At 48.6% G+C, this 21,453-nt stretch overlaps 7 protein-coding genes across 7 annotated transcripts; 3 read left to right on the top strand and 4 right to left on the bottom strand.

Moving 5' to 3' along the window:
- Positions 1 to 297: 297 nt before the first annotated feature.
- Positions 298 to 3,138, top strand: CNH03670 (expressed protein). The gene is made up of 8 exons (XM_572529.2): positions 298 to 432; positions 491 to 792; positions 861 to 932; positions 1,003 to 2,091; positions 2,154 to 2,234; positions 2,303 to 2,313; positions 2,371 to 2,442; positions 2,506 to 3,138. The coding sequence occupies exons 1-8, from the start codon at positions 405 to 407 to the stop codon at positions 2,534 to 2,536; spliced, it is 1,686 nt and encodes a 561-aa protein (XP_572529.1). The 5' UTR covers positions 298 to 404; the 3' UTR covers positions 2,537 to 3,138.
- On the bottom strand, positions 2,819 to 5,594 carry CNH03680 (hypothetical protein). The gene is made up of 4 exons (XM_572530.1): positions 5,151 to 5,594; positions 4,780 to 5,091; positions 3,211 to 4,733; positions 2,819 to 3,157 (listed from the first exon to the last, which is right to left on the bottom strand). The coding sequence occupies exons 1-4, from the start codon at positions 5,520 to 5,522 to the stop codon at positions 3,040 to 3,042; spliced, it is 2,325 nt and encodes a 774-aa protein (XP_572530.1). The 5' UTR covers positions 5,523 to 5,594; the 3' UTR covers positions 2,819 to 3,039.
- A 213-nt stretch (positions 5,595 to 5,807) lies between these two features.
- CNH03690 (expressed protein) lies at positions 5,808 to 8,500 on the bottom strand. The gene is made up of 7 exons (XM_572531.1): positions 7,805 to 8,500; positions 7,664 to 7,735; positions 6,678 to 7,610; positions 6,563 to 6,625; positions 6,479 to 6,513; positions 6,357 to 6,428; positions 5,808 to 6,301 (listed from the first exon to the last, which is right to left on the bottom strand). Exons 1-7 carry the CDS (start codon positions 8,159 to 8,161, stop codon positions 5,899 to 5,901), a joined length of 1,935 nt encoding a protein of 644 aa, XP_572531.1. The 5' UTR covers positions 8,162 to 8,500; the 3' UTR covers positions 5,808 to 5,898.
- Positions 8,501 to 8,741: 241 nt separating this feature from the next.
- CNH03700 (glutamate decarboxylase, putative) lies at positions 8,742 to 11,472 on the bottom strand. The gene is made up of 15 exons (XM_572532.1): positions 11,336 to 11,472; positions 11,181 to 11,273; positions 10,999 to 11,129; positions 10,922 to 10,949; positions 10,739 to 10,856; positions 10,434 to 10,688; positions 10,303 to 10,370; positions 10,119 to 10,250; positions 10,014 to 10,067; positions 9,848 to 9,965; positions 9,729 to 9,795; positions 9,317 to 9,680; positions 9,156 to 9,263; positions 8,980 to 9,094; positions 8,742 to 8,915 (listed from the first exon to the last, which is right to left on the bottom strand). The coding sequence occupies exons 2-15, from the start codon at positions 11,261 to 11,263 to the stop codon at positions 8,883 to 8,885; spliced, it is 1,674 nt and encodes a 557-aa protein (XP_572532.1). The 5' UTR covers positions 11,264 to 11,273; positions 11,336 to 11,472; the 3' UTR covers positions 8,742 to 8,882.
- A 322-nt stretch (positions 11,473 to 11,794) lies between these two features.
- On the top strand, positions 11,795 to 13,756 carry CNH03710 (hypothetical protein). The gene is made up of 5 exons (XM_024657746.1): positions 11,795 to 11,912; positions 11,972 to 12,841; positions 12,894 to 12,940; positions 12,993 to 13,272; positions 13,327 to 13,756. Exons 2-5 carry the CDS (start codon positions 12,351 to 12,353, stop codon positions 13,436 to 13,438), a joined length of 930 nt encoding a protein of 309 aa, XP_024513430.1. The 5' UTR covers positions 11,795 to 11,912; positions 11,972 to 12,350; the 3' UTR covers positions 13,439 to 13,756.
- Positions 13,757 to 15,969: 2,213 nt separating this feature from the next.
- CNH03730 (glucose-methanol-choline (GMC) oxidoreductase, putative) lies at positions 15,970 to 17,994 on the bottom strand. The gene is made up of 3 exons (XM_572533.1): positions 17,814 to 17,994; positions 16,697 to 17,762; positions 15,970 to 16,634 (listed from the first exon to the last, which is right to left on the bottom strand). The coding sequence occupies exons 1-3, from the start codon at positions 17,957 to 17,959 to the stop codon at positions 16,080 to 16,082; spliced, it is 1,767 nt and encodes a 588-aa protein (XP_572533.1). The 5' UTR covers positions 17,960 to 17,994; the 3' UTR covers positions 15,970 to 16,079.
- On the top strand, positions 16,008 to 21,299 carry CNH03740 (catalase, putative). The gene is made up of 13 exons (XM_024657747.1): positions 16,008 to 16,518; positions 16,589 to 17,661; positions 17,714 to 17,771; positions 17,834 to 18,292; positions 18,350 to 19,320; positions 19,370 to 19,734; positions 19,792 to 19,884; positions 19,934 to 19,941; positions 19,991 to 20,114; positions 20,165 to 20,452; positions 20,514 to 20,598; positions 20,648 to 21,067; positions 21,121 to 21,299. The coding sequence occupies exons 5-13, from the start codon at positions 19,284 to 19,286 to the stop codon at positions 21,195 to 21,197; spliced, it is 1,497 nt and encodes a 498-aa protein (XP_024513412.1). The 5' UTR covers positions 16,008 to 16,518; positions 16,589 to 17,661; positions 17,714 to 17,771; positions 17,834 to 18,292; positions 18,350 to 19,283; the 3' UTR covers positions 21,198 to 21,299.
- The last annotated feature ends 154 nt before the right edge of the window (positions 21,300 to 21,453 follow it).

The following is a 21,453-nucleotide window of genomic DNA, read 5'->3' as shown; positions in this document are numbered from 1 at the left end:
TCATCCGCCCATTGTTTACATGCTGTGCTTGCCAAGACGGCATTCTTGGCGGGCGGCGAATGAAAATTGGGTGATGACCGTGAAAGGGACGCGCAGATCAGGATGGAACATGAAACCTTCTTCACAGTTACCTATTGTTTTCTATGCGGTTACTAACTGTAATCTCGGCGCCCTTTTCCACCCGTATTACGTAAATAGAAACGCGTCGCGTAGGTCAGGATCGAGGTGCCATCAGACAGCGAGGAATGCCCGGGCCTCACAAATGCTTATCTTTGTCCGATTTCTGCTTATCACATGGTGAGATATCCGATGCCGACGCGACGCCGATTATTTGCACATCACTTTAGCCTTCCTTTCCAGATTCCCAACATCATCGTCTAGATTGATGATATTAAAACCCAAAGATGACTTCCACCTTCAGGCAGCCCTCTCGTGAGTCTTTGTTGTTAACACTGAAGACAGGCAGTACTGACATGATGCGACCGGTAAGTATTCGATCATTTCCATCGTATACCCAATCCATATGCTCAAAAGGGTTTAGAGTATGTGACTCCTGGAAAAGAGCTCCGGAAGTTGAAGCGCAAGGAGCAAAAGGAACGCCGGATCGAACAGAGACGGGCACATTTGAAGAAAAGGTCACAACTACTGGCTGAGAGGGCTACGATCGTCGCGAAGAGACCAGTTTGGCATGATATACCAGACTGGGGAGATCGTACAGACTGTCCCCTTTTCAAACTTCCTCCGGAAATACTGGACTTGTGCTTTGGTACTGAACTTGACAATGATCTTTCGGTATGTTGTCATTCAACGAATAGTGGGCTAAGGAAAATCAGCTGGCTGATAATAAGCGTTTTCGATAGCTACGAGAATACATAGCCCTAGCTGCCGTCTCTAGATATTTCCGACAGCAATTCACTTCTGAAGTGTTCCTGGTGAGTCTTTTCGTCTCCTCACTACAACCTCAACTTCATCAATCCTTACATTCTCCACTATGCTACGCAGGCGATTTTTCTCCACGTCACTGGTGACTGTCGGGAATCTTTAGATAAACACGCAGAACACATATTTTCCACCCACGTCGAAGACTGGAGAGAAGAGAAACCCCTTCCAAAGATCAGTGAATCCATATATATCGCTTCTATGCCTCACGACCAATGGACTCGCGCCGAATACGAATACCACACAGCTCTTCAAAAGTTTTATCGAAGCCGGTATATGGTTATGTACCTCCGAGGAGAGATCCATCGATGCCCCTCCGGGGGAACAAACAAATGGATCGGCAACGTTAGTTATACTCATTCAAATACTATGGGAGACAAGAGTATTTACTACTCGAGTACTGTTCCTGGGCTCAAAGACGGTGAAACATATGACCCAAAAGATCCCACTTGTCTCCATGCGGATGTCCTGGACAAGAGTATTTATCCTTGTTGCTCAGACTGGAGCATGGATACGGAGATTGATGAGGATGARCCAGAACTCAACAAGTGGAAGACAATCGTCGAAAACTATCACGTAACGTACGAGTCCGATTTCTGGAACCGCAAAGCTGAGGAGATATTACGGAGGCGAAGACGAAAGAGATATAGGCGGAAACAAAGCAGTCGGCCAGGGGAGCCTGCTAAACGTGTAGATACTAAATTAGACCTGTCCAGTAGTGACGACAGTGGGTATGACACTGATGACCTACAGAAACTCGTAAATGATGACGAACTGGGAAATGAGACGGAAGATGGGCTTGATGGTTACGATGGAGATAACGAGGATACAGCTGAAGGAAAGAACGACGAGATCAACTCCGAAGTCCCGGAGAACCAAGAAAAACTTGAACTTATGATGCTCCGCACGCTGGCCATAAAAGCTCGTGATAGTCGGGAAGCGTATGAAAAGAGAAAGGAAGGGGAGGAGACGAAGGATGAACCGGAATCGGACGATGGCTGGGTTGTACCACTCCCCGGAGATCCAGAAAGGGAGGCTCTTGCTTTGAAATTTCTCGAGTACGTTCTTGAGCCGGAACCGCACGACCATTGGCCAAGCCATGTGAGAAGGACGATTGCGCGTAACATCAACTCTCACGCTGTTGCTGAAGATGTGAGTTGCCAAACTTGTCGTCGCAAAAAGTTCCTTTTTAACGTAATTGTATCTATTTACAGGATGCTATCGAAGTTTACGGAGTTACCAAAGAGGAATTATATGGTCTCAAACATTATCATGGTGCCCTTTGGGAAAAAACTGTGGGTCGTCTTCTGTAGCAATTTGGTCCAGTACCTTTAGTCTTGATAGCTGATTTTTACTTGGACAGGATCTCGTACTGTTGGTCAATCCAGAATAAACTGCTCCAATTCACTTATTAATATTGTCGTCACGTAGGTATCCTCGAATGGCCGTGGAGGCTCTTACCTTGCGATCGCACGGTGGGCCCCTGGGTCATTACAGGTTCATGTACGTTGAAATTTGATTAAATTAACTACCAAGCTGAGCCATACATCATTTTTGATGCACTAGCATAGACAGACACGCTAGAAAACTCAGATAATACCACGCTCTCTTTCAACCTCAAGATGATCCGAGCAAGGACGGCGGGTAAGCCTACCGATTACGAACATCCAAGTAGGAGATGCGCAATATAGCAGAGCTAAGGTTGGAACTCCTGTAACTCCTATAGTAGTTGTGAGATTCAAAGTAGGCTGATGAAGCAGACCGAATGCTGGAACCAGTCAATGGCTCAAACCGACGTAGACCTCCAGAAACTCGCCGCTGTAAATGGCTTACGAATGCTCGTCACCCAGAAGGGAAGATCTAAAGCACTATGCATCGAAAGCGCAAAGACAGAAGAGTCCGAAAACTCAAGGGTTCCAGCTGCTTCACATGCTATAAAATTGCAAGAAAGCTCCAAATATGCTATACAAGAGAAATTACAGCTCAAAACTTGTCGCTTTACTCTACAAGACACGTTCGCACATATTCAAAAAGAACCCAAAATGCTAGATGAACCTCGGCACAAACTACTCTCTTTTAAAATATATGATTGCAATGTCGCTACACTTCTCTCTCTGTGCTTGAAGATTTGGCCTCGTTGGCACTTTCGGTCTTGGCTTCCCGCTCCGCTTTGGCAGCTTGATTTTTCTTGTCAAAGGCTCCAGTTTTTCTTAACCATCTATAACAATCATCAGCATATTTGCCACGAAGCCGATTGACTAAAAGACTCACCTTTGTCGAACTTGGTGATAACTTCTCGTAGGTACACCTTTACTGACCAAATCCCACTTTTCACCATGTATCGCTACAGCCCTGGCTAGTAGCTCATCCTCTTCTACAGTCCACTTCAAGTATGGTGACCTGACCCTCTTGATCGGCATTTCGCTAGTGTAATGCCAGTACTTGCCAAGACCGGGCACGACCTTACCAGATGGACTCGCAAAGTTTCCGTTTCCGGCACCGGGACCACCGCCGCCTTCAGAGATAACGCCGGGAGTAGATGTAGGATTTATCGCAGAGGAAGAGGCACCTGCCGGAGGTAACCGCTCATCAAGCTCGCCACCGGGAGTTGGGTAAATTTGACTAGAGGCGTAGCCTCTGGCAGGAGTTAGGGATTCGGAAGTTGTAGATGAACCCCGTATGCGGTGAGTGGGGGTTTGTAATGAGGGATCAACCACAAAATCGTCTGATGCAGGGTGGGCCTTCAAACGAACGTTGGCCATTGTTCGATTTCGAGGAGTGAGGTCGATAGGTGCGCCCAGACTTGAACCATGGCTTCTTGGACTGGAGTCCTTCTCGAGCAATCCGCCAAATTGGGGAGTAGAAGATGTGAGAGGAACGGCAGGACTGCTTTGCACTACGGAGCTGGGAGCGGTAGAGCTAGCGACATCTAGCTGGCTTGCTTGTGCTAATAAGTCGAGCGCGGAAGCCGATCCTGCTGAAGCCGAATGCTGATGCGCCTTGTGAGACCCGCCACCTTYCCACACATCACCTCGCCGTCTCTTCGGACTCCCTCGTTCAATATCACTGCTATCCGGTCTTGGGCGAGTTGTACTTCTTGTAGCTGAAAGAGTCGATAAGATGGGTTCTCCATGTACAGGTGAGTTTGGACGAGTCGCCATCTCGGCAGCACGAAGGAGGTCGTTAAAGTTGCTACCACCAGGCGTCGTTTGAGGTAAGGATGACTGCCCGGTCGTACGGGATTTAGAGGGAGTTTGCGGAATGGTGCTTATACTGGCATTTTGCACATTCTTCTTGGTACTTCGCTTGGTACGAGAGAGAAGTGGTGTGGCCTGGGATTTGCTTTTACCCTTGGTTACGGACCCGCTAGCTCGCTGATCGATGAGCGGCTCCTCCTCACTAGCATCCTCCTCGACATCCGACATTGGTTGTTCGCCATAGCCTTCCTTGTAACCCATTCCTCCCTCTGGACCAACAACGCCAGCTTTCTTCAGCTCGCCCATGGTTAAACGGCCTAATCGGTCGTTGGTCTTGCGCATGCTTCGGATAGCCTTGGCAGCTAACAGAAGATGTTCAGTTCTGGCGTCCCCCATAGTCGCACGGCTAGATCGATGAATACCCTTGCTATTTTCGAGCTGAGGCATATACTGAGGGAGAAAAACGGGCGGCGCAGAAGTTGCGGGTGTTAATTCTGTAGGCTTGGAAGTAAGAGCTGAGGTGTTAAGAATGACATGCGGTCTAAGAAGACGGAGTTCGTTGACAAGTCGGTCGATTTGTCTTTGGGTGTCAACCAACTAGGGGAAAATCAGCTCTAGCCATCGGATGACTGACCAAACGTACTCTGGGTGCCATCAATCTGTTGTCCATTTCCAGTCTCTTGTTCGCCGCTTCGAGCTCCTTGTGATAACCAACATCCAAATCCAATACTTTTCGTTTGTTTGAAACTTTTTCCTCCTCTTTTGAAACCATGACTGCCCGCATCTCTTTATGCCATGAATCTCTCTCGACAGCATGTCGTTCTCGCTCGGTAGCCATGAGCTGTTCCGAAATTTTGGCCTGTTGCTGCATGGTCGCAATAGTGCTTTTCTGCGCTGCTAAACGCTCTTGCAGAAATGGCAAATGATTGAGAGTAAGCGGTAAAAGAGTCTTGACCTGATTTCGAAGTTAGTTGGCAATCATCCTTTGAATAATGCGAGTGATTGATAACCCACCATTCCCAGTAGCTCATCTCTTTGCACCCACTCATCCCCTGTCTTTCCATTGGCCTCCAACTCGTTCACTCTTGACTGTAATCTTGTGAGCTGTTCCATGTCGAATCCAGTCTCTTCTTCATCCTTATCTTCCGCACTCTCAACTGCTCTTTCCTTTCCCTTGTCTTTCCTTTCTCCATTCGCTGTACCCATATCAATGCTCCCTCTTTCGCTCCCAGAGACGCTTCCTTCTATTCTGACCTCACCACCATCGAAAGTCGCTCGAGGAGTACGCAATACGGCCGTCTTCGGGGTCTCGTCCATCTGTGGGGTATCGGGGAAAGACAGCGTCGGTGTCTGTATAGTAGTCGGCGACGGTGTTGAGGCTTGCATTGGCGCTTGCGGTGCCAGGCTAACCAGTGAGGTAACGGGGTGTATGCCGGTAGGCAGAAGGCGAATCGCGGGATGGAGAAAGTAAAAGGAAAAGTGCTGCTTGGGGAAAATCAACGGAAGACACCCACGCTTGAGGAAAGTTCACACGTCATTTCCGCAAGTGGCAAAAATCACAAAGATCGCGTTTTATTTCTCCGCGACGAAAATCAATGTGGCACATCACGTTCCGTGCGCAAGTATGCATCATCCATCCATCCATTCTAACTCAATGAATGTCCACTCTGCGACATAATTGCATGCATTGAAAAGGTCCAACAATAAGATTTACACGGAACCCTTTGGGTATACAAACAAATAGCTTATATCCTATACATAACTACCAGAGATCATCCTCTTCATCAGTAAATGAATACATGTATTCATTAACATCATTCCAAGGGACGTTTGGAACAGGAAGCAGCTCATCTTGAGAAGAGCCGTCTTCATCAGAAGTCTCAGAACCCTCTCCATTGGCAACGCGCTGAGCTTTCCTCGCGGCTTTGGCCGCCCTGTGCTCCCTCCAATCAGCGACGAAATCGATGAACGTGCCTTGATAATGCCAGATCCCGCAATCCTTGTCCACTCCATACTTGGCGCCAATATCATCAGGATCAACGGTAGTCTGGGGGTATTGCCTCGATTTCGGTTCTTTTTCAACGTAAGTGGGATCGGCTTTGCGTTTGGCCGCATTGGCTTGTCGGGTGGCTAGAGACTTCAAGGCTCTTTCATTGGCAGATTCACTAAAGGCCAAGTCTAGTAAGAACAGTCATGTATTAGTATGGAATTGATGCTTACACATGGTAATGATGGCCAATAGGACCGCCATGAGAACGAAGAGCAAGAGCTTGGATGGCCGCAAGGGAGTAACTGTTTTGCTGAGTCAACTACGATTATCGTTAGGAAGTCTCTACACTTACATGCTCGATGGAGTTTTAGGATTCAAGGGATTCGGCTGAAATCTAATCAGCACGATACATGAGCCCGAACAAAAATTCACTCACCACAAGGTAGTGCTTCAAGCATAACAGCTCTGCTTCTCCTACTTTGAACACCCTTATTGCATCCTTCTCACATTATCAGCTACCGTTGCCCCTATCTTGACGCGGTTGTACTCACTGCTCGGTTGATGAATTTCTTATTTGCAGCTTCAACAGCTCTAGCTCTCCATGGGCTTGGATATGCGTCATGGGGCAGTCTCTCTCCCGTCAATGGATCATACTCGACCAAGGTTGCATGGGGTCTCTTTGGTTTTTCCTCGGGAGGCAAGACCCAGTTTGGATCCCGAACAAACTTTTTGGTTTGCTTCTTTTTGCCCTTCTTGCGCGTTGACCTGTCGCCTTCCTTGCCTTCGTCTGCTTCGTCTTCGCTTGAAAGATCGCTGAAATCCTCGCCCTTGTCGTAGTTATCATACGTCCTCCTCAACAATCTCATTTTGTCTTCCAGTTTGTAAATCTTTTGCCATAGTTCACCATCCTTATTGTGAACAGATTCTTCCCATTCCCATTCTTGCAAAGTTGAGTAGAAATTAAGCTCGTCGTCGGATTCTTCATCATCATCATCATCATGACCATCATTCCCTTCCTCTGCATGGCTTGCACCCAGACCAATTTCCTTCCCGTTCTCATCCGTCATTATCGGAACCCCCAACTCATTCTTCGGCCCCTGAGTCTCCCCGTGCTTTAAGCCAGGTACTGTCGCAAGTACAGTTCGTGAAATACCGTCCACAATGACCTTCCTCAACACTCTCCTTTTCTTCATCTTCTCCTTCTTGATGTTCGCCCTTTCGGCCCTAGCGTCCGCCCAGATCTGTCTCGCTTGGGCAATTATCTTATCGGCTCGAATTACAAACTCGTAATCCTTCTGTGTCCACTCTTCACGGGGAGGAATGGAACGCATATGAATTTCGAGGTGGTCAAATCTTTTGAGAGGGGGATCTTGACGCCAATCTTTTACAGCACGAGTGAAGATGAGCTGGGAGTGTTTGATAGGGGATCGACGGGCACAAGGGCGGAGCTTCATGTAATTGGGATGGGACTTGAGGTAGATTTCCTGGCATAATCTCGTCAGCACACAGACAAGAATAAGATCAGAATTATACTCACTCGGAACACGTCGTCCGTAAAATGAAACCTGAAGTACCTTGATACTCCAGCTAAAGCCACATAGTCTCGTAGCTGTCATCCAATACACGGATCAGCCGATGGCTTTCAGAAGCTCCTCGTCATCACAATACCTCCACCTACCTGTAGTCCCAAATTGAGCTTGGTCCCAAAACACAGGTCAAGCACTTCCGCTGGGAGCCTGAACAGCGGTACGTCGGTCCTATCCCCCCAATCGGGAATATCCCTCCATGTGGCTTCCTTTGCTGCGAAAGGTTTGCGCACCCGCTTCTTCGGACCAGGAGGTGGAGAATCAGATGTGCCTTCCGCTTTGTTTTTCCCCTTCCTCCCTTTCGCTCTGCCCTTGAGTCTGGAGTCAATAGACCGAATGTCTTCCGCAACGGCGACTGGAGGATCAGCAGTCTCGTCTTTCCCGCTTTGGACGGTTCGAGCTCGTTTCGTAGTAGAGTTGCGGGTTTCCGCCGTTCGCTTGGGCTGCATTATAAAGTTGATATTTCGGAGACTTATGCGTGGGTTAAGAAAATATTGATGAACTGACGCAGAGTTGGTGTATGGTGAAGAAATCGAGTAAGGAAACAAAGCAAAACAGAAAAATGAAGTGGCGTGAAGCGACTGGGAAAAGAAGGCGGCAAAGAGGAAGATTGGGCGATCGATCGATGGAAGGCGACTAGATCGGCTAGCCGCGGATGAAGGCGGGAGACGTGGTTAAGAGTGAAGGGTGAATGGCGGAGTACAAAGGGGGGGCGGATTCAGAAACGAGAGCAGGAACTCTTTGATGGCGATAGTAAGATGACGGAAGAACACTTCAGCACCGCGAATCGCCACCTGTTTTTGGAAATGAAACAGAATCAAATGATGGGAAGCGAGGGAAGCGAGGATGGGGCTTCTGTAAGCGTGCCTGTGGAAATGAGTTGAAATGGCTTTTCGCATAGGCACGCCTCTCCGTCTTGCCGGGTGTAAGTCATATACAACTTATCCATTGGATTATTCCCGTCCGTCGTTCATTCCCTCTACTAATCTTTCGATTACCTTGTTTCCTTCGGTCTTATCGCAACTTAGCATAACGCTCCAATTTTTGCATATCCAAACCAGACTAATCGCAAAAAGCCGAGTAAAAAGTCATTTGTTACGCTTTCTCTGTACAAGATCTTCTCCCATCCACCGGACTACTTCTTCATTAACATACTCTAACAAGGTTTCTCTAACAGGGCTTAGAATAGGTGGAAGTGTGTTGCTAAATCATATCATGTTAGTGACTAACCCGCGAGACTGAAAATGCCGACAGGGCAGATACGCACCTTGATGTGGACAGCATCAATATTATCCAGCTTGCCGTGGTCCAAATTCTCGTGACGCCTGGTAGCAGTAGACATGGAGTATGAAGGTCCAGCGTCATTTAGGAGATCTTCGGTTCTGTAAAGCCATGAAAAAATCAGCACGAACTTTAAAACAAGGAAAACCGATGAGGACGTACACCTGAAGAATGTCGTGGATGAGCTTCCTCGCCAAGTCACCAGAAAGGGACTCTCGGACGACGACTCGGAGGATCTCAGTTTTCTCGCAGTCGGGAGCGAGAGGGTAGCTGTGACAAGTCAATACTGGGTCCACAATTGCCCCAAAAAAATCCGGACTTACTTGGGGACGATCCAGCCGATAGACCTCAGCTGCATCTGGATCCACGCCTGCTTCACACCAGGGTACTTCTTCTTAATTTCGTCCGTAAACATAAACGACACAACGGGCAAACCCTCGCAATAATACTCGGCATCGTCAACAGTAGTCTTCTTGCCGTGCAAAACGGTATTAGCGGCGTCGGCGACGGCAGGGAGGATGTTGGATTGTTCGGCGCTGCTGGAGGATTCGGTAAGAGCCTTGGGGTGGTGGATCTTGGAGAGACAAATGAAGTAGCCAGAGTGCTCGAGGGCTCGGGAGATGAGACGAGCTACGGTGAGGTTCTTGTCCATTATACGCTTGTAACCTTCGAAACCGAGGTTCAAGACTATGATAGAATTAGCTGCAAGGTCCACCCGCCTTCATCCGGACTTACAAGTGAACATCTGGGCGAGGATAGGGTGTGCCGGTCTACTGAAATTGAGATTAAATGAATAATCGGTCTACAGAACCGGAGTTAGAATGATTAAAATAAAAAATTAGGACTTTATTTACAGCACCGAGATAGTGAAGCTCAAAGATCAACTCCTTAGGAAGGTACTCCATAGACCTCCAGATGATCCATCCGACACCCACAGTGCTCATACCGTACTTGTGACCCGAGGCATTGATACTATCCCGCTTTTCAGCAATTATTTCTCTTCTTTTAACAGCTTCTCACCTATGGACTCGAGGAATTTGGAAGTCCCACTGGTAATGAGGGTATGCAAATGGACTTCCAGAACCGTTAATTTCGAAACGACCGTATGAGTCATTCTAAACTTACGCAACAAAACCACCAGAAGCGGCATCAACGTGGATAGGGACACTAATACCTGTCTCGGCCTCGTATTTGTCGAGCTCTTGAGCCACGTCTTTTACGGATTCAAACGCGCCGGTGTAAGTTGATCCCAAGATACTGTAAAAGGTCAACTTGGTGTACCCGGAAATAAAATAAAATTAAAACTTACACAAAGACACCAATTGTGTTCTCATCGACGTATTTGAGGACGTCCTTGGGGTCCATTACATAACTCGACTACTTCCATCAGCCTTTAACTCACAGCCTTTAACTCATTCTTCTTTCGTGGCGTTTACTCACCTCAGGCTTAATAGGCACAAGTCTCGCCTCAACCTCAAAGTATCTAGCAAACTTCTCCAAAGCTACTTGAGCCTCTGCACCCATAACGATGTTAGGTCCGGGGTTGTGGATATCTTTCCCAGCGGCTTTCATCTTTTCCTGCCATCGGCGCTTGAGAGCGAGACCGCCAAGCATGATGGCTTCAGAGGAACCGGTAGTAGCGGTGCCCATAGCCGTGGCTTCTTTGGGAGCGTGCCAGAGGTGAGAGAGCATTGACTGACCACATGGGTCAGCTGGAGTCATTCGTCGCGGCTGCTGTAGCTTACGATACATCGCTCGTGAATCTGTTGAGCAGCAGGGTATTCGTCCTGGTCGACCAGATTCTTATTGATGTTTTCCTGGACAAGACGGTTGCACTCATCAGGAACCCAAGTGTGAACAAATCTGTATATCTCATTGATCAGTATTCCCCGACTCAAGATCGTTTGCAAATGGTGCGAAAAACTCACGAAGCCAAATTCATGTTGGGGTTCCCATCTAGTTCCCAGTCAGCCTTTAACTCTAAAAAATAATGATGAAAACTCACCAAGCATCAGCTCATCGTGTAAGAGCTGGTATGTAGCCCTGCCATTGACACCCTTACTGGGGAGCCTGTATCTCGGAACCTCGTCCTCAACTTCGTAGCGGGAAGTGTAGGGAATATCATAAAGAGCAGCCCTGCGCAGAAATTAGTCACGAAATGGCTATGTTCATGGCCGATACACCTACTTATGACTAAGGTGCCTCTTGATAGGGTGGTCTTTGCACTCTTCAATGAGCTTGTCGGCGTCTACGTGTTGAGAGAGGGCCATGATGTTCGTTCTGGGAAGTCTGTGCGGTCAGGTACTGAATCTGCGATGTTATCTGTGCTTTATATAGCTCACCTATCTTTCCTAGCAAGAGAGAAGAGGATGACGGAGGCGATTGAAATGAAGACTTAATACGCGGTTTGCTGTGTTTGTATTAAAACCCTTTCCGACGTTGTAAGAGGCTATCACACGTTTACGAGACTGCTGGGAAGTGCACATGCGGGCTAGATTATTTATAGGCAATTGACGACAAAAGCAGCAGCCCACAGGCCAGTCCCCGTCCCTACCCGCCGTCACCTTTCCCACAACACGACCGACGTCATCATCCAAAAAATCCCAGGCACCATAAAAACAGATCCGGACTATCATTACATTTTTAAACAGTCCGTAACAAAAAATAACAGTCCCGCGTCCTTGCCGAGTGCGATAACTTGGCAGGCGGGAAAAAGTTATCTCCTTCCTGCTGAAGACGGTTTTTAGTGTTTTCGGGTGGATTGCGACGAGAAGCATCCTCCCTTGGCAATTTTGTTGGACATGCGCTTGGTATGCGTAAGATATGAACCATGAGGGAAGAAATTGAGCAAGCCTTCAGTCTGTTTCGTTGTACAACAAGCAATACAGAGCAATGGAAGGAATAAGTTAATACAATAGAGTAAGTCGCCATCGAACCCTGTGATGCGGCTAGTTCAAGCTCATCCTCACGGTTTTTAGAAACTGTCAATCAGTCTAACAGAGGCGAGGCCAGATCTACATTTGTCTTCCATTTAAAAACCCTGGTTATGGGATTGCACAACAAACAAACAAGTCAAGACGACCGCGCTCTTGCTCAGAGATCCAAGATCCTTTTTGGCGGCATCAACATGGGCTAACTAGTCCTTTGATAATCCTTTTTTCTAGTACCTACATCTCTGAAACTTCAATGAGAGTACCGGGGCTGTAGCCAATGTGGTATAACCATGACTGACTATTTTCTATCCAGATTATTCACTTGCACCTTCTTACAGTAAATCAGTTGATTGATCAGGAACCGCTACGATAGCGAAGACATCTCTCGATCCAAACAAAACGAAAACAAAAGTGCTGGATCATCATGGGATTGTTCCGGTCTTCCGATGGAATGCGTTTTAACCCATTGTGGCACTCTTTCTCCCTCCTACTTACCCTAATATCGTTCATCTTACTCATGGTCGTCGTCTTCTACAATGCTCCGATTGACCATGCCCACTCAACGCTGGAGGGTAAGGTTGGCCTCAGGATGTGGTTCTTGACTGTCAACGAAACGTCATCAAGTTTTCCTACCTGGACAATAGGCACCAAAAGGTACTACGATGCTGGAGAAGGAGAGGTGCCAGGAAGAGGGATAGGATTAGCAGCACCGGCTAGAAATAAAGAAAGGGCGGCAGATACGGGTTCTGGTGGTGATGGGGGGCTTCACGCTTATGGGTTTGGGATCTGGGGATGGTGTGAATGGACAAACTCCAGATGGACGGGTGACGCGGTTTGTACGAGGAAGACTGGTTACAAACTGCCAGACGACTCAGACAGCAGTTGGGATTCCATTTATGAACTAGAGTTACCTTAGTGAGTGATCTTTCACACTATTAATTCGTATTTTGCAAACTTTTTTGTCTAGTGCTGTCACCCATGTCCTGTCAGGTGCTGCCATACCCATCCTCATCAGTAGGTACCCCTCTGATCACCCAATATCTCAGTATGAGCTAAGGCACCTTAGCCCCCTTTGTGGTCCTTTCCTACTTTATCATTCTGTGCCTTGCCATTCTATTCCCCGGACCTTACCCCCCTTGGCCCGTCCCAAGCAAATATCCAGCAGAAGTCAAACATTACCGTACCCGTTGTGCCTGGCTCCTACGCGACTGGCGTTTCAATCTCTACTATTTCCTTGCCATGTTGGTTCTGGGATTGAGTATGATTGTGACTGTTTTGGTTGGAAGGGGAAAAGTGAATACTGAGGGAGGGGGCTTGAAGGCACGGCCCGGAACCGGGTTTGGAGTGTGAGTAGCTCGTCATTTAGAGAAGCTCAAATCGAGATGCTGATTTTTCTCCAGCTTTTTTGCAGCATGGGCATGTTGGATTTGTTCACAGATGCTTTGCATGTGGAAGACAGGCATCATCATGCGACGTGAAGGTAAGGAAAGGACCAAATACTCCAAAGGCTAGATGATTGCACCAAATCGACGACAGGTATTCAGTTTGCTAGATTGCCAAGGTTGTACCACATAATGCACGATCACAAAAGTTGACTATATTAGTTCATGGAGCCCGCTATGCCGTCGATGCTCATGAACACAACTGATTCCTTTCCAGTGACACTTTCGTCACCATTTCTTTTGCAAACTGTTGATGAAAGGTTGGCAAACTCCTTTGACTCTCCTAACATGAGGGACCGAGGCTGTCTTTCCTTTCTGCCAAAACATCACAGCTGTTGCACTAACACTTGTTTCTCTCCAAGCTATTCTAGTTTTGTTCATGCAATCAACATTGACGAAACCATGACAGAAAAAGCCGACAGTCAAACTTCCCCGATAGCACACATTGTCTCAATCATCCTCACCTCTGTATCTGCAATCCTCCTCTTCCTGGTGATCCTTTACAATGTCCCATTCTCAGCCTCTGACAAATCAAATCTCCATGGCCGTATGTGGCTCGTCACCGTCTCGCCCGAGAGCGGGAGGAGTGGGGAGACATACGGGTTCGGGATTTGGGGTTGGTGTAGTTGGGCAGACGGGGTGAATGGAGGGGACTGTGTGAAAAAGAGTTTTTGGCGGATACCTGGGGATACGGGAAGTGATTCGGTGGTTCAGTCTTTGAATTTGCCGGGGTGAGTTGTAGATTAATGGGTTGCGAGATTGAGCTCAGTACGTTTCAATAGATCTGTCACGAAGTCGTTATCCATCGCATCTTTCTTCTTCGTATTCCGCAAGTTTTTTTTTTCACCTCGTGCCCTATCGGTTGGCGCTAACAAGGCACACAGAATTAACCATAGCTGTCAGCATTTTCTTTCTCTTACTTCTTACAATCCATTTCCATGCCCGTACTCAGCCATCCACCCGGGAACCGATCCTCTTTTGGCCCCCATCTGACATGAAGATGCGTACTTTCTGTGCTGTGCAGTTGAGGAATGTATGGTTGAGACTGTTTGCAGTGATTGGCATTTTAGCATGGGGACTACCAGGCATTATCATTGCTGCAGTAGGAGCGGGTGATATCCGAGATGGATGGAAAGGAAAGATAGGTGTTGGCTGGGGCTTGTGAGTTCTCTAGCTGAACAGAGAGGCAACAACTGACTGATCAACTCACAACGCACACAGAGCGTTAGCTTCAATGGTCCTATTGATAGTAGTGCAAGGTCTTATCTTGTTGGCAGGGCTGTGGAACAACCCTTCTCATTCAGGTCGAAAGAAATAGACGATAACCTTTGTTCCTTACAATGCGATGTATATGTTATGAGTAATGTTAACTCACTTGACAATCACCAAGACAAGTATATGAGGTGAGAACTTTCGTCGATAAAGGAGGACGTTGAGCAACAAGAATGGATGAGCCTGCAGGACTAAAGACCCAAAATAGACGGTGCATTTGAGGAAGGTGAAGGTCTCACCTTGCCCAAAACCATTGTAGGATATGAGATATGCCTCAAGGCAAGGAATCCAATAGGGCTGGCTATCGTCTGGAAGACTGAAACCTGCACGAGGAGTGCGAGGAGACTCTTCTTCGGCGGCTTCGATGCCTTCTCGGCAACCTCCTTCAACTTTTCGTTCAACTCGGACTCTTTCTTGTTGGCTTTGGCATCACCATTCAATGCGGTTTGGCTTTTACCGAACACTTCTTTCAATCCTAACAGCTGGCCCAGACCTCGCCCTTTCCATCCGTCTCTCCAAGCTTTGAACGACAGAAGCGCATTCAAGCTGGAAGCCAGAGCTTGAGCAAAGTTGAGGAATAATGGCGAAGGGAACTAATCGCCGGGTGGACGATCTGAAGGTGAACGAGGAAGGCTATTAATAATACTTGTAACATTGATTAGCCAAAGAAGGGACTCGAGATGGAATAAGGCTTGGTGCCACGAGGTTGTGGTGTCATTGGAGACGAAAGGATGGCGAGGGAGATGGGAAGAGCTCGAAAGCGCTGAAAGGGGAAGGACGATCAATAGGCGGTGATACGGATACTGTTTTCGGCATCGGGGCGCACTCCTCATCTTTCACACCATCATTTTGATGATGCTCTTCCGACCCTAGCTCTTCGGGCGTACCTTATTGCCCTCCAGCACTTTGCACGGTGCCTCTGCTAGCTCCCCGAATAGCCTCGCACGGATCATCTGCCAAATGCCCTGGAGAMCCATCAACCTCAAACGGGGCGGCTATCGATCCATCTCTCACGCCCATCAGGCGTTCCTGCTAGACTCTTTTTCTAACAATGCGGGATGGACCGCTTTGCCGCCGGGAAGTCAAGGGATGGATTGAAGGGGCAGAGGGAGTTCATGTTCAGAGTCAGAAGCGTCGGAGAGAAGGTCGATGTGTGCTAATCGAGAAGGCAAGGTAGAGATGAAAGTCGGAGGTAGACTTAGATGCGGGAGGCAAATGTGTTCCAGGTTGAGAAAGAATAAAACCTGATTAGGACTACATAATTATAATAAGCTCATCGGCATTTCTCACGCTGCTGGGCATCAGGAGTCGCGGACAGTTAAACAGTCACGATTTGCATCCTTCTAACAAGTCCCATTTCAAATTCCATACCTAACCGAGTCTACATCTTCCGTATTCTACAGCTTCGCAATGATCGTCCTTTCGACATCACGCAACATTTACTTTGCCTCTTTGTAAAGGTCCGGGTGCGCGGCCTTGATGAAATCAGCAGCCTTCTCACCGACCATGTACACAACGTTCTGGATACGGCAATCGGGGATAAGAGGGAAGACTGAGGCGTCAGCAACACGGAGGTTCTTGACGCCGTGGACCGAGAGCTCGGGGCTGACGACACCGTGGTCGATGTCCTTGCTGATACGAGCAGTTCCGCAGGGATGGAAACCGGTCTGCGACCTTTCCAGGATCTGTCGGATCATGCCCTCGTCTGAATTTCGGGGCATCGGCCAGGGGTAGTCGCCCTCAACAATGTCCTTCATGCCCTCGCCGTTTATGAGAATATCGTCAACAAAGCGGACACCTTCCCGAAGGGCGATGAGGTCAAGGTCGTGCGAGAAGAAGTTGAGGTTGATGTAAGGCTGCTCGAAGGGGTCGGTCGAGGTGAGTTTTACCACACCGTTTTGCGAGATGGGACGCATCAAGTCAACAATGACGGTCATGTAATCACCAGTGGGCGGAGTGGGGAAGTGCCATTGGAAGGCATCGGCGAACATCGGCTGTCACGTTGGGGTCAGCTTTCGTTCCGCGAATCGCTGTGTATACGCAAAGGCAGGCTTACGACAAAGTCGATCTCAAAGTGCGGCTGGCCGTCGGGACCGAAAGGGTCCTTGCCACCGTTCTGCGCCTTATAATCGCGATACTGCTTGTGGTTCTCCAGACGATTGTCAATACGAGGGAAGGCGACGAGCTCCAGTAGACCCGAACTGAGGGGTCCATTGTGATTCTTCCTGTAGGACGAAATGGCACCATCGTGCTCCGCACCCGCGCGAAGGAGGTGATTATCGAGGCCAAAACCGTCCTTAATCTTGAAGACATGGGACAGGATAGGGTGGTCCTGAAGGTTCTGGCCGACATGCTTTGAGTCAACAACGCATTGGATGCTGAGAGCCTCGAGGTCGGACTTGATACCGATACCGGACAGCATGAGGATCTTGGCGGATTCGTAAACACCCTGAGCAACGATAACCTCACGGTTGGCGTAGAAATCGTACTCGCGGTCGTCGGGCCCAATAACGGTGACACCGACGGCAGTCTTGCCCTCAAAAATAATCTTCTTGGAGATGGTCGAAGAGGCCAAGGTGATGTTGGGCTTGCCCTCAAGGAACGCAGCCGCAGTAGATCGGACACCCTTGTAGATCGAGTTGACACACTTGAAGAGACCCTTCTGGACACCATTGTAGACGTCCACGGTCAACTCATGACCCTTGCTCACCCACGCTCTTTCGAGGGCATCACGCCAAGGCTTCAGCTCGGGGACCAAATCAGAGTGAGAAATGTCGACGGGACCACCCTTGTTGCCGATGCTTTTAATGTCGTCAGGGAAGAGACCAAGGTCGTCGTGGTAAGTGGTCGACTTGTTGAAGTATTCCTTGGTGTTTTCCCAGTTCCAAGTGGAACCACCAAACTCCTCCCAGTCGTTGAAGGTTGCGGCCGAACCTCGAACCCAGGTATAATAGTTGAGCGCAGTACTGCCGCCCAACACCTTTCCACGGGTGTTAGGCTTCTCGATACGAGTATAGTCTGGTCGGTCTATCATGGTCGTCTTGTACTTCCAGTCGTACTGAGAGTTTCGCAGACCCATGGCCTTCGCCGGGGTGGTGATGTCGGTGATCTCGGAAGGGTTGCTGGTTACTGTAAGTCTGGATGCTAATGCTAGGACGAAAGGGAAAACTCACTTCACACCGGCCTCGACAAGAAGTACAGACACGTTTGGGTTCTCGGCAAGACGGCCGGCAACGGTACAACCACCGGCACCACCTCCAAGAACGATGAAATCAAAGTTTTTGGGAGCATCTTTGGGATGAGTAGCAGCGTGAACCATATTGCTGATGAATAATAGTGTATAAGTGCAAAGACTGTGGGGGGAATGGGAAATCCATCGACCTGGCATCCCAGCTTTAATACGACCATCTTCTAGTTCACTTGACGTCAGCAGGCAGAACTTGGGACGAAAAGCGTTCTAAAAACGTCCTTGCATACTCTATCTCGACCTTCGCAATCTTCGCTCGGATGCGCCATGCCCATTGGGCTAACGGAGCAACAGATAACCCAGAAATGTGCACCGCTCGTGTCGAAAATAACTCGCGAAGGGACAACCCACGCGTCTCGTGCAAGATTACGATATCTCTCGCTCGAAACTTGGAAGCCCGGGCGGGTAAGGGGTCTGGAGCGGATCAGTTCAGTTTTGTGGCTGAGTACACCCTCGTCTTAGCGTACGTCCGTTCATGTAAAAGAAGATCCTGTGATATTCCCTCGAGCCAATGCAGATCCATCGACCGGCCATCCCAGTTGTAATACACCCATCTCCTAGTTCACTTGACATTACGGGGTGGAACTTGGGAAGAGAAGCGTTCCCACAAACGTTCTTACATACTCTCGCTGAAACGCAGCATGTCCGTGCTGTAAGGGGTCTGGAGCGGTTCAACTCAGTTTTGTGGCGGAAACACCCTCGTCTTATTTCTCGCTCATTGACGAAAAAAAGGTCTTGTGATATTCCTTCGGCCAATGCAGATCCACCGGCAAGGCATCCCAGTTCTAATACGGTCATCTCCTAGCTCTCTTGACATCACGAAGTGCAGCTTGGGACAAGAAGCGATCTACAAACGATTTTCCATACTCTCGCTCGATCTTCCCTTAAATGCAGCATATCCACCGGGCTAGGAGAGCAAAGATATAGCCCAGAAATCTGCACTGCTCGTGTCGAAAATAACTCGCGTGGGGACGACTCTCGCGTCTCGTGCGAGATTGCGATATCTCTCGCTCGAAAGTTGGTAAGCCCGGGCGATAAGAGGTCTGGAGCGGGTTCAATTCAGTTTTGTGGCTGAGCACACGCTCGCCTTAGCGTACGTCCGTTCACGTAAAAAAAGGTCCTGTGATATTTCTTCGAGCCAATATGATGCGATAAGGGGTGTGGAGCGGTTCAATGCAATTTTGCAGCTGATAATCACTCTCGTCTTAACAACGCAAGCCCATTGACGTCAAGGAAGGGCCTAAGATATTTCTTCGAGCCAATGATAATGCCCCTTTATCAAGACAGCGGTGCGAGATGGGATGGAAACGGTCTATATTAAACCTGGGTACATATTCTCCTTTCAGAACTTTATTGAATCACACATTTGGCGATTTGACGAAATCAGCAATCAATCATGACTGAGAAAACACCGACGTACACCCTGTCCGAAGGTCCGTCGGATCATTCCAGCCAAAACGCTATGGTTGCTGACCAGTGTAGGATGCCCTATCGCGGATGCTACGACCGCCCAGCGTCTGGGCAGTTGCCCCGTTAAGGGCCTGATGTTGATGCAGGACACCCAGCTCATCGAGACTCTGGCCCACTTCAGTAGGGAGCGCATTCCCGAGCGTACCGTGCATGCTTCTGCCGTTGGTGCATGGGGCGAATTTGAAGTAACTCACGACAATTCCGACATCACTTCGGCTGCTTTCCTCAATGGGATTGGCAAAAAGTCCAAGGTTCTTATGCGTATCTCCACTGTGGGACCGGAGGCTGGCACAGCCGAGACTGTTCGGGATGTGAGGGGCTGGTCGATGAAGATCTTCACTGAAGAGGGCAACCAAGACTTTGTCTTCAACAGCATTGTATGTGGCCGACTCCGTTCTCCATGTGCTGGTTGTATGGGTGCTGAAGTTCTCTAGCCGGTGTTCTTCATCCGAGACCCAATCAAATTCCCCTCTGTTAACCGATCTCACAAGCGTCATCCCGCAAAGCATACCGCCGACTCTTCTATGGTGAGTGGTTGAACTTCCACGTTTGTTGCCCCAGCTGATTATTATGCAGTTCTGGGAGTGCGTTTCGTTTTACATCCACGACATGGTGACCATACTTACAGTTTAGCTTTCACAACAACAACCCCGAGGGAACTCATGCCATCATGATGTATTTTAGCAATCGAGGGCTGCCGTATTCACTAAGGCAAATCAACTCCTACAGTGGTCACACTTACAAGCTCACCAAATCGGTTTGTGCCTCATTTTTTCAAAACTAGCGAATCATTGACTCTTTCTTTARGACGGCTCTTTTGTTTATGTCAAACTCCACTTCAAATCCAATCAAGGTGTCAAGGGCATGACGCAGGCCGAAGGCGTACGCACTGCCGGCGAAGCACCCGATTTCCACACGACCGATATGTGGGATGCTATCGAGCGGGGCGACTACCCTACTTGGACGTTGTATGCTCAAGTCATGAAGCCCGAAGAGGCTGAAAACTACCGCTGGAATATCTTCGATATGACCAAGGTTTGGCCCCACAAAGACTTCCCCCTCAGACCACTTGGTAAATTGACCCTAAACCGTAACGTGAGTGTTATCTGGGATGTTGTCTGGTTCATAGACTAATCAATCTTTTTCTGACGAATAGCCCGAAAACTACTTCTCAGACATTGAGCAGGCTGCCTTTTCGCCATCGACAATGGTGCCGGGCGTTGCGCCCTCCGGAGATCCAAGTGGGCTGAGTCCTTTGTTTAAAGTACTGTATCCGCTGACTCCAATAAGTGCTGCAAGCTAGGATGTTTGCCTACCCCGATGCCGCTCGATACCGCCTCGGTGTCAACTACCAGCAACTTCCGTGCAATCGGCCCGTCAGTGAGGTTTATGCGCCCTACCAGCGTGACGGTGCGATGCGCTACATGACCAATTACGGAGGTGATCCCAATTATGTGCGATCTTCTCTCAAGGAAGTCAACTTCAAGGGTCAATTGGGCGCAAAAGGCCATTCCACTGGGGGCAACGAGAAACACAATGAATGGGTCGGTCGAGTTGCGGCGTACACATCCGAGGTAACGGATGAGGATTACGTCCAAGCTCGCATGTTCTGGGAGGTTCTTGGCAAAGCTGGCGACCAAGAGGACTTGATCACCAATGTCTCGTGTCATCTAAGCAAGGCTATCCCGTCGGTGCAGAAAGGAGCTGTCGGTAAGTGGTCAACGGAGAGTGTTTTGCGGCACGAGATGTTAACCTGATTACAGAAATCTTCGCCAAGGTGAATGTTGATTTGGCCAAGTCCATCGAAGACCGTTTGGCTGAGCTCAACAAAGGAAAGTAAAGGGAAAAACATTTGACAAGGTAAAAGCCATGTGAGAAGCCTGACAATGATACATATTTGAAATGAATATTGCGATGTCACCGTTATGAAGCAATCAGTGCGCTCGGAAATTTGTGTCTTTGTGATTATTTCATTTGTGCACCGCACTCTCCATTAAAAAGATGCTGCCGATGCGAATCAACACGTGTTTTCGGATGGCATGGTTACGTATGTTTCGTTCGTGCGCTCATACCCTTTCAACGAATGTCGATTTTAT

This window comes from Cryptococcus neoformans, assembly GCF_000091045.1.
Source record: "Cryptococcus neoformans var. neoformans JEC21 chromosome 8 sequence".
NCBI lineage: Eukaryota > Fungi > Basidiomycota > Tremellomycetes > Tremellales > Cryptococcaceae > Cryptococcus > Cryptococcus deneoformans.
Note: the sequence above shows the minus strand (reverse complement) of the source record. Positions and strands in the feature narration are given on the sequence as shown.